The sequence below is a fragment of the Amphiprion ocellaris genome, chromosome 20 (assembly GCF_022539595.1).
Source record: "Amphiprion ocellaris isolate individual 3 ecotype Okinawa chromosome 20, ASM2253959v1, whole genome shotgun sequence".
NCBI lineage: Eukaryota > Metazoa > Chordata > Actinopteri > Pomacentridae > Amphiprion > Amphiprion ocellaris.
In genome coordinates this window covers 15,809,854-15,822,014 of record NC_072785.1, presented here as the reverse complement: position 1 = coordinate 15,822,014, position 12,161 = coordinate 15,809,854, and the positions used below count along the sequence as shown (strand labels likewise).

The window sequence follows — 12,161 nt, the reverse complement described above, 5'->3', positions numbered from 1 at the left end:
TATCTGGGCACAAACCCATTTGTGCCAGAATACACCCAGAGCGTTTCAAATTAGACTGATTTCTCACCCAATGTTTGCATCTCCCACTCATGAAAATTGAAATTTGGTTCAGATTAAATGACATTGATAAATGTTTGGGTTCAAGACAGCTCCCTCTACTGGTACTAGATGGGTACTCATTTCTGCCATCAAACACATCCAATGAAACGGTGGTCTTGTTTCTTGCATCAGCAGTGACAGGGAAATGAGTCTATTAATTTACAAGCTGTGCAGGATTCCAAGTGAATGAAGACACTGCATGTGATGGAAGAAAAATAAATCACATTAAAAGGGCAAATTAATTTTTTTCTCAAAAACACAGCAGGTTAAAATGAAATGCTCTCTGGTGTTCATCGCACTGGTTCTCAACAAAGAAAACAATATTAAAAACAACAACAACAACAACATAGTAGGTTATTTTAAATCCAAGCAGCTGTAAGTGTTTTTATATGTTAAAAATAAACATTTGAACAGCAAGAACACAGGCCAGGATGCAGTACCGACCATTATAAAACAGAACGGCTGAATTTCAGATGGCGCTGGCTGCCTCACATATTTTGCAACCTTGCTGATACAGTGAATTACGATGCCTAAATTTCTGCCACATGAGGAGCCCTAACTCTTATCAGCCTAATGGACCATGAAGTCAGAACTCCTCCACCTGCACGGCTTAAATGTTTTCACAGCTCCATTTCACCTGGCATGAGCCGCCAGCTACCTGCCATCATTTTACATCACACTTTCTCATCCTTCATCGGTTTCTCAATTTCACTCATTTTCCCTCAGTAGTGGCACACTTTTACACCATTCAACACAGAAACTCAAACTAATACTAAGCCAAAACATCCATCTCAGTGTCACAGAGATGCAGTTCTGCAGCCCCAATACTAAAAAGGGAAAATATTGACTCAACGGGGTAGCAGCACGGGTGCCAAGAGTCTTTGTGATTGTGGAGCATGGGCACCCACACCAGTCTTCCTATAATCCCCATCATTTCCACACTCCACATTCCTAGACAACAGCGTACCCGCGGGGCTGCGCTCAAGCCTCTCCAGGGCACATCACACCTAAAGAGATTAGGACACAGAGACGGAGACCTGGAGAATTCGGAAGGGTGTTCAGCTGGCACTATCAGAGCGGGCATCCTGCACCGTCCCTAAACACTGTGGAGAAGAGGCTGGCCATTTTTTCAAAGGCCCTGTTCGCTAGACAGCAGCACAACCAGCAGGGCTACTCAGCGCTCCGATTGCCTGCTCTCTCCTCATCTCTGCTCGTTCCTATCTGGCCGAGCTTTTCTTATGCTTTCATTCTGCAAAAATGCATTCCCTTCTGCAGCTTGTATGCCAGAGCAGTGCAACCCTAACAAGCAGAGCCTTCATGCCCTCAAGTCCACATTTACAAGTTTGTAACCTTGCTATCACTTCTAAACACTGTTTGTAATTGTGCAAGGCATTCCTTCATAAACTGCATTACAAGAATGTTGGAAAACACACTGGCCTACGGCATAGGAAGGTACTGAGTGAAATGCATTCAGGTCCACTGTGAAGCTGAACTCCAGAAGAGTGCAAATTGAATTTATGCATATACACATAATATCGTATTTAAACGTACAAGCCAAATGATTTTGTGAGCCAATGGCTGTCAACAGTGTTTTGTCATTACAAATAGTGTCTATATTGCCCAACAAGTAGGTACAGTCAGCGAAAGAAATAATGCTCTACCGTTTCAATTTGTGTGGCATCTGAAAACAAACGTAAAAAGAAAAAATAAACCTTGCTAAAAAGTGTAAAAATGCAACTTCATGAATGACAGATGTTTTGCTTTTGTTAAGGTACAGGAAAATAAGTGTGGGTCAAGTGGGTAAAGGTAGCACTGTGCTAATGACTATCATTGCATAAACTGCATCTTTGCATGTCGTAATACTAAATTATATACTAAAATTAATATGTTACACTCAAGCTAATGTGCTATACCACATATTTGTACATGAAGTACGTGAGTTATCACTAAAATATCACATCCATTTACAAGCTCTGCAGGATCCTTAGTGAATGAAGACACTGCATGTGATTAAAGAAAAATAAATCGCATTAAAAGTCACAGATAACACTGAATTCCAACCAAAGGTATTATCTACTAGGGGTGAACAGGTTATCGAGCTGGCCAATTATCAGATCCTCATTTACCCAATTATAAGCATTGTTGTGTAGTGTGTGTATGTTTTTTTTAAACCGATTCTCAACAAAAAAATATTAATTAATCAGTTAATTCACTACTTTGGTTCTGATACAGCTACCTCAATCTGTAGTCACCACTCTCTGGTCTTGAACAAAGTCCTGCCCACAGGACAAGCTGATGGCTAATGCCATGAGCAGTAGTCAATCAACACTAAAAGATTAATGTTGTCTCTTTATTAAATGGATGAAAAAACATAAATAAAGGCATTTTAACAATATTTTGTATTGTAGGTTGTGGTATTCATATTTTTGGCCCAAAGGACTTCATTTTTCCTGCAAATGTATATCATCTCCAAATTGTTTTCTGTATGCTTGATTAATAATCATCTGTAATGTCCTAAAAAACAAACAAACAAACAAAACCATACAAGATGACCCCTATTATCGACACAGAAAACAAAGCTAAGACTCCAGAGTTACCTGTTCAAGACCTTTAAAAAATTAGCCAAACAAACTCAGTTGCCAAAGCAAGAAATTTGTCTTCATTTAATTTGAGTAAATCTAATCAAACTTGAACAAAATTAGACTTAATTTAGACCACAAACATAATAAAAACAACATAAATATTACCCACATTTAATGAATCATCTGCAATTTAGCAAAGTTTATGTGATTTATTAAACTTAAATCTCAAGGAAAATTTAGTATGGTTTGGTCATCATTATGATTGCACAGGGTACAAAGAATCTCTCATAGCTATTATTTTATCTTCACCAGAATTATAGTTACTCCACATTCAATTTTACCTTCAATGTTCAATCATGGTCACAGAATAAACGACTTTCATTTAAAGTTCTTAGTGGTTGACAATGGTAAAGCTCACTAAGGAGACCACTGTAATTTTTTCAGTGTGTGTAACTCCAAACTACTGTTTTGGCGTTTAGATATGTTCTTTCAAGCAAGTTTTGTCTCTGTCACGGGGACCCACATTAGTTTTTACAGATGTTGTACTTGCAATACAGCCTGCATATAATTCACATAATATATTATTTATGATTATATACACGAATATATTTATACAGACTGTCTATGACCTACAGCTGCAGCACCACGGACAGCACCAGTGCAGCTGCAGCAGCGACTTCAACAAGGCGCCATGCGATTGGCTGCTAGGCAACACAACAAAGCCACATGACCAGATGAGCATTAGCTAGCATGTTAGCACCCACCTGAGTCTCCACCGGGGACAGTCCTCTGCACACAGGGCACATACAGAGCGGTAACACAAGCGACCGTGGTGCCTGTCAGTATCCAGCTTGCCTTGTGTTCCGCAGACATTTTTTCTTTTGGTTAAAATAGCGACAGTTTCCTCTGGTACGTCGCTTAACTCGCGAGCTAGCGTTAGCATCCAAACATTCCGGGGACTCAGGACTGTACATAAAACTATTTTCAAAAAGCTACCAGTTACCTGAAAATCGGTGTCATACTGAGCCGGGGTGACGTTTATATGTTACCAAGTAAAAACATTTTTACGGTTTGTACAGACTTGAATGTCGGCTGAGTTGAAGCGTTTCTTTTCCCGGGAAGTAACAACGTGATCCACGCCTACGGAATAAATCTCGCGATATTACCAGACCCTCCATTTCCGAAAGTTTTTTTTTTTTTTTTTTTTTTTTTTTTTATTATTCGTGCCAAATACAAACAAAATAGGTACAAAAAACTGTCTTTTTACATTCAAGAAAACAAAAATAAAAAAGAAAATAATAATATAGAACAGCGGGTTTGTGCTTTAAACAAAATATTAATCAAAAAGAAAATGGGCTATTATACAAACATATTGTCAATAAAGGAAGCTAATTGGAAGCATGTTTTGTGTTAACCCATTTCTGAAAGTTGTCACTACGGGAAGTTGTTTTGAACGATATAGTGGCAGGAACATATAATAATTAACATGTGTATGTGAAAAGGAGTGTTTCTTATCCCACATTGTCTGTTTAATGACTATTTACTGATTTACTCACTCTGATTCAGGAATGTTCGGCTGAGATTTCTTCCCTCATTTGTACTCACCTCTTCACAAGCACTGCAACACTTAAAATACTAAATACTTAAGCCTGTTTATTTTGTTCAAAGATTGTGTTTTTTTAATGTTAATATTAATTCCAATACGTGTGCTTTCAAAGTTATTTTTTCAGAGCATAATGGACCTGGATATGCTACATGTGTTTTTTCATCTGCTGGTCTAATCTGCTGATCCAATCTAATCAAAAGGCCTAGAACAGCTACATAATGGACCTTTTTGTGAGGTTATTTGTGCCAAGAGCTATTTCCAAGGTTCAACGTGCACTTAACAAAAATGAACTATTCTATGAATCATGGTTAGGTATTCATGCATATATGTCTGCAAACTATACTGTAAAGTAGTCTAGTGCAGCACTGTAGGTCTCACTGAAGTTATCAAACCTGATTTACAGGCACAGCCCTCACCTTCTTTGCAGTTTGTTCAAGGCTTGAACCTAAATGTGTGCTTCATTCTTTTCACTATTGCTCTGCTGTTGTTGATGTTTTCTCAGTGGACTCTGTGGTCAATGCATTACAAGGGGTTCAATACCGAGGGCCAGCTGAGTGTTGACATTCCAGGTAAATCCAAACTCAAACACAGTCTGTCTTATCCAATTTGGAGCCTTAGAAAAGCTCCATGGTATAGTCATTGTAGCCTTCTTTAATCCCCTCTCTGATTACTTACATTACTTCATTAAAACAGAGTAGAGCTGCTACTATACCTGCTGCTAATACACAATTAACTGTACAGAAAAGTACTGGATTATACCTGAAACAAGATTCATGAACCCGTAAATGTCTCACAAGTGTCCATATTTCACAGGTTGAGGGGTGACTGTAATAAAGAAATTGCCCTATTGAACTGATAATAATCCCAGCCCACCATAAATGAGTCTGATCCCTCAGTAAATTGAGCCCTTGGTGAGGTGGAGTGGTGTCAGCACCTAACCAACTCTCAGATGGCTCGCTAATCCTCCCTTCCCTCTCACCACCACCCTCGCCGTCTAATCAGTCTTGAACACACACACACACACAACGCTCACACCAATCTGACACACACAAACCAAAGTACTCACCCTTCCTCACATTGGGGCTCAGCCATCTCTTCAGTGTGATGTCACTGCTAATCCAAGCTTGGTTATCCGCTGGGCTGCAGTGCTGGCAGAGGGATGTGGGTGGGAGATGGAGTGAATTTGGGGAGGTGGATGGGTGAGGCGGGGGAGGAGGTAATCAGGCACGTCATAAAGTCTTCTCGCTAAAACCACCGCTTCCATTACCCTCCGCCACACTGAAAACCAGCCTGGGCCCGGACACACTGTTCAACATGTGCGCAAATGCCCGGTGGAGTGCTAATGTGGACACATATTCGAGCTCTGATGGGACAGATAAAACAGCTGTAAGCACATTCATAGAGGCCTGGAGCTCCTATTCGAAGCACAGAGGAATCATTAGAGAGTCTGCTGGATTAGGCACATCCTCCCTCCTCCATCCCATGCATCCATTTTTATTGACAGCTTGTCAAAAGAGAGGAATTACCCACATGGTTGAGGCCCTCGTTCCATATGGCACCAGGCTATTAACAAACATTAGTTGACTGTAATAGCAGTGGTATTAAATTCATTATCTTTTCAGATTGTATGCGAGGTGTGTGATTTCATATGTGTTTGTGTGTGAGTGCAGCTAGAGTGCCTGTACACACACTCAGCGTGTGCCAGTGTGTGTGATTAGAGAGTTCTAATGTTCCAGCTCTAGGGATTTGTAGCATAAGATAAGAAAGGGCATTAATGGTGAATTGTGATGGTCCAGTGGAGCAAAACTGTTGTTTGAAATGCGCGTGTGTTTCCTTTGCTGAGTCCCTTTTTTTACAATAGCAATCTACGCAATTTCTCACATTTTTGTTGCTGATTTTTTAACTCAGCGCCTTACAAATAGAAACAGGACAGCCATGCATGAGCAAGTGGCTTATGAGACCACTGAGTGAAATTCCATCTATTTGATTTTGTATTTTCCTCACTTACCACATATCTGTTTTAATCTTACCTTAAGCATCCTTGAAATGAGGTGTAATCCAGTTAAGCCCTTTTGAATCTGCTTCACAGCCATATTACACCCATTCATCGCCCCATAAACATTCTCTTTGCTAAACAGTTGCACACTGACAGTGTCCACAAGCCAAAATATACATACTGTAGACACTAAAAGATCAAAATGGGGCAGCATTTGGACTTGCAAAAAGAGCAACCACGTTGAGCTGACTTTCTCTTGGTTCAGATTGACAATGGGAGAGAACCTGAGCTCAAAGGTTATCATTTGTTAATATTTTAATCATCTTTTTATGATAGACAACTTCTATGTTTACATATTTTTACTGAAACAAAATGCTTATGCCTTCTTAGGTTAAGGTGACCATTGCTCACAGCTCAGCACGTGTATTTGTTTCATCAGTGAGGTCAAAAATAAAGGCTTCAGGCCCTTATGTGCGTTGGGGTTCAGGTCTGAAGAAGCTCCTTTGTCAACATAACAGATGTAGAATTGGAGTTTTTTATATGGTCAAGAAGAATTTCATAGGTTCATCATTAGAAACAAATCAACTGAAAAGATTGTCCTGCTATAAATACGCCCTCACAAATCCTGCCTTTCTTCCAGTTGTGGTAGATTAAAATGTACCAATGACCTGCCAAATGTTTCTTTTGTTTAGTATGATCATGAAAGTCTAGCAGTTTTTCAACAAGAACAAAAATACAACACATATTTTAAAGGCTAGGCAGTAGAACTAGACTGACAAATCATCCAGGCTAATATACAAGGTGATGCTGTTTTTTTCAGCTATATCAGTATCAGTGTGTATGTGTTGCTCCATAAGTCACAAGAAATCACAACACAAAATGCCCGACTGTTTGAAATGATTTAGAAGCAGTCTCACTATGTGCGAGAGAACTAAAGAGTTATTTTCCACTAATATCGCTTTGAATGTGTCACAATTCTTGAAGAAAATGAATTCAACTCGCTTTTGTTTAAAGTCACTCTCTGGTACTGTAATTGATTTAACAACTCACCTATGTGTATCAAAGTTACATATTTACATTTTTCCCCTTCTGACCTGAACCATCTAAACTCCAAGCAGTTCCTAAATGTTTTGCTTCTATCATATTTTAACTCACTGTGGGCTCATTTTTCACTGCAATATAAAGTCCGAATATCTGTGGAAAAAAACCATGACTAAAAGTAGAGAGAGCTCAGAATTGTCCCATGCAGTATAACAGTAAAAACGCCATAAATCATTAAAAAAACCAAAATAAAAGCTACATGTCTTTGATTTTTTATCTTACAGAAATTTTTAAAAACATTACAATCTGTGTGCAACATTTTTCCCACAGGTGTTACTAGTACTGGAGGAACTAGCTGCACCACATGCCATAGTTACTTACATTTTTACAACCTCTACAAACTCTACATTCTTTCACACTACTATGTACTTCAGGTCTGAAAATATATTTTACCATGCCCAACAACTTGTTAATCTGTACACCATTTTTAATCCATTCTGCATGTATCTAATCGATTAAATATGTTTTATGTTCTTCCATATTGCTCTAATTTATTTCCATATTTGTCTCGTATCTGCTTAATGTAAACACAACATGCAGTTCAGCCAGAGTCTCTGAATTTTTGTCACAGGATTGTTGGCTTCTCAAGTGCAGATTTCATTTTTTTTCTTTACAGAATTTGGTGCACACTGTTCATATTTAACACGTAAAAATGATGAACTATAATGATTTTAAGCTGAAATTTAGTTCATTTTCCATTACAGAACAGCATATCATGTGTGATTAGTTCAGGAACTATTGGAAAATTCAAATGTTTTTCTGTGTTTCTGGTAAAACACAAAGTCAAATCTTGTAATTTTGCAGATTTGTACGAAGACGGCACACCTTTTAAAAACTACTGGCATGTTTTGTGGTTCAGGTTATGTGGTTAAAATAAAATCTAACGTTATACCATTGCTTCCACTTAAAGGTGCACTTTTATGCAGATCTTGCCTTGCTACACTCCCCCTCTCCCCGCTTGCTGCAGGTCAAGCACACCAGCTCAGCTATGACTCTGCTCATACAATGTAAAGCTACCCCACGCTACACAATGGTTGTTGTAATTCAGTCATGATCTATGAGCCAGGAGCTGATTCTGAAAAAGGATAATGACACAGAAAGCTGCAGTCTCCAAGTTGACAGGATTGTTTCTTTAGATTTGTCATGTATGAAAGTGTTTTTAGGACTGTCAAAAGATTTGGTGCACTACAGTTTCAGGGAGGAAACAATCATGGCACTGACTGCTTATTTTGCTCATGACATCTCTTCTACCAAATTAAAAACATGAACAAGATCTATTTTTTAAAAGATTTTCACCATCTGGAAGGGGTCTTTAAAATAATTACTATCAGACAGCATATCCAACAGGAAAAACATTCAGAGAGCACAGTAGTCTGCAAAGGCTGCTCAGTTGTTGTATGATTTCCGACAGATAAAATCTTTTTAAAAAATTGTGGCAGAAATCACAGCACCATAGAATATAGCCATTTAATATAGATGTATCCACAAACAAAATGGCCTTGTGCTGCGCACGTGTGTGTTATGCATGTGTACGTTATGTATGGATACCGAATTACGTGACCTAAATATGTAGTGGGTGGCGGGAATTGACAATTTAATCAGTTGTTCCTTGTATCATTTCCGACGGATAAGTCCTGATAAGTCCGCAGTGGTCAATTTGTATTAGGATCGCAATCATGTGATCATTAACAAGCAGCTGATGTAGTGTTCACTTGTTGTCATAGTTACAGTGACGGCATGCCGCTATCTCGCAATGATACAGAAATCTTGAACAAATCTGTGAATCCAGACTATAAGCCGCATCACTGCCAAAATCTGACCAGTTGGTCCTTGTGTCATTTCTGACCATCCCTGAAAATTTTCTCTGTACAAACCGTAAAAATTATCAGTATCAATACAATCTTCAAAAATCCAGTATCAGACGAGCTATAGCAGGCTATGAAACAAAATCATGTTGTTTTACTGGCACCACTAACACATGAACGAATATTGTAGTATGGTTAGAGAAATAATGTGGTATTACCTAATTCTTCACTTAGTTCTTGACTTCATATTATGGTAAACTATGACCCTCTCCTTTAACTCAGGAAATTCATGAAGCACACTGACCAGAAGTGAAAGCTGCAAGACATGCCAAGCGTTAATATTCCTCAAATGTTGGGTTAATAGAAGTGAACATAACAACACCATTTTGTCTAAAATGTACGTGTAGTGAGGACTTGAACCAGAGAGTAAGTCTTCAAAGATTAATTCTCCTCTGTGATCCTGTTCTCATTACAAGAAGCAGGGGACTCAAACGCACATAATAACAGGGCAGACTGCTGTTCCTTTGTAACATGTGGCTACCTAAATGATCCTAAATAAGATAGATGACAAGGATAAAGCAAATCATAATCGGCATTTTGCACAATGGAGCATAATAGTCTGTAGAGAACAAGGGACAGCACACAGAGCTCCTGTTTCCATCGCCTGCAGCAGCACACCTAGTCGAGAGCAATTAAAATGAGAGGATTCAATTTTGTCAAACACCAGGAACCTAAGATAAATCTTGTATCTCATTTTCCAGCGGAGGACACTCCCTCACGTCGCCGCTATCATGTTTGTTATGGTATTTTAAAGAAACAGCTGGCTACTGACAGAGTTGGTCAAACAGCCCCCTTCCCCAAATCATGCTAATCCCAATCATTTCAGTGTGAGACCCAGGGGTGAGGGAGATGGAGAGTCGGGTGAGACTGTGAATAAAAGATGGTCTCAGACTGAAAATTTAGACAGAGCAGGAGGGGGGAGAGCAAGACAGCACGTCGCTGCATGGTTTCCATGTGGGAGCAATCCACTTACTTGAACTGATAAAGATTTAATTAACACAAGACTCTGCAATTACTCCATAATTAAAGTAATTTGTCCTCTTGTTTGGATGAGTAGGCAAGACGCCACATGTGCCTCCATAAGAAAGAGAGAAAAAAGGGCGAGAGGTGCTCAAAGAGGCAAACTCTGCCCCAGTTTAATGTTTGAATTTAATGCTTGATTTTCCAAACCTATTTTCAACGCATATGTTCTAATAAAATATTTGTATCAGCTTCTCTTTAGCCTGTGTTTATTTGCCTTTTATTTGACAACTCATTTGTTATTCATTGAGAAAGTAATAAGCTGAGTAGGCTGAGTACAAAGTATCATCAAGAGCCACATGAAATAGTAAATAGGCCTGATATAATCATAATCCTCTTCAAACTGCACTGCATACAGCTTTGAATTGTGTGCTGCTACAGAGCTGGCTGCAAGCTAAAGCAGGAAAATCCAAAAAAACAAAAAGGTTGATGATTTTGTTTGACAATTGAAATTGCAGGAATCAAAAGTGAGGGTCCAGTGTGAGGTGTTTGACCTTGGGCCTGGATAAAGCCAGGTATCAGTCTCCTTAACAAAGAGCAACTAACCTCACAAGATAGAAATAGTGAAGAATTAACAACAGCATCCACTATATGCCACCTTGCTGTGGCAGCCCAATTTACCAGCAGATTTTAAAAAAAGACAACTGCCAAGTTTACTATTAAAAAACCAGGGAGACAAATGTGTCTTGTGTTTGCTTCTGAGGGTTGTATGTGCTGGTACTTCATTTACATGAGGGGAAGAGCACTATCTCTTATTTACAGATGATGATCTGCATATAATTTGCTTCAGTTGCATGCTGGGTAATTGAGGTAAATATCACAGCCTTCAACTTGCCAGCTAAGGTGTCCTGCTGGTAGCTTGGCGCACAGCCTGCAGCCACCTGTGGCATTTCACATGTCAGGTCTCAGGGCAGACGGGCCACAAAGAAAACACATAAAACCCAGGCTGGAGCTAGATGGAGGGAATCTGCTGCTATTTGACAGCTGGGTGACAGACAGCTGGTGCTCATTTCATTCAAACCTATCACTGTTTTCCATTTTGTGTTGAAATGGTTGCAGTCGTCCAACTGTTGTAATGGGTAATTTTGTATAATGTTTATTATTGTAAGGTTACTATTTAAATTAGTCCGCTAAATTTGTGAAGTTAATCCCATTTCTCTATTGGAAAGCACTTTGGTTCTATGTCTGTTTTTTTACGTGTGCTATATAAAAACCTGTGGCTCAGCTTGACTAATGCACCACTAACATTTTGAAGTCACTGCATTTCTAACAACAGCTTTTTCACTACTATCACTATGCAAGTAACAGTTTCCTCCTCTTACACTTCTCCTTAAAGGGACACTCCACTAATTTCATGCATGAAGGTCAGTTCACTCCCCAAACAATGTACGACTCAGCCTTTTAAGACTATTTAAAAAATATTTTCTGTCATTATGGAGTGAGGTTTCCCAATTTTACGAAAAATATCTATAACACTGATGCTACAGCATTTTTGATTGAGTCTGCAGAAAGTAAAAGACATAATATTTCTGCTTTTCCTGCTTTGTTTTTGGTTATTTTAATTTAGCTCTTTTTGTTGTACACTTTGAATGAAGTATTAAATTAAAAATTTAATTTAGTATATAGTAATCGAGTAATAATTTCTCAATACATCACTTTTTCTACAAGCAAATATTCAGGCCTAAGGTCACACATACACCACTGTTCAAAAGATCGGGGTCACCCAGACATTTTCATGTTCTCCATGAAAACTCACACTTTTATTCATGTGCTAACATAACTGCACAATGGTTTTCTAATCATCAATTAGCCTTTCAGCACCATTAGCTAACACAATGTAGCATTAGAACACAGGAGTGATGGTTGCTGGAAATGTTCCTCTGTACCCCTAT

General features: G+C 38.8%; 1 protein-coding gene across 4 annotated transcripts in view; it reads right to left on the bottom strand.

The window, feature by feature from the left end:
- Positions 1 to 5,487, bottom strand: part of tmem260 (transmembrane protein 260) — a 28,710-nt gene extending 23,223 nt beyond the window's left edge. The window contains exon 1 of one of the 4 annotated variants that reach the window (XM_055006232.1): positions 5,354 to 5,487. Coding sequence is in view for 2 of the 4 variants with exons in the window: in XM_035940725.2 (XP_035796618.2) it covers positions 3,446 to 3,554 (109 nt within the window). In the remaining 2 variants the exon portion in view is untranslated. Of the gene's footprint in view, positions 1 to 3,445; positions 3,882 to 5,353 lie in introns of those variants that run through there. The other 3 variants (XM_035940725.2, XM_023293702.3, XM_023293703.3) reach the window with 3 other exon arrangements.
- Positions 5,488 to 12,161: the final 6,674 nt, after the last annotated feature.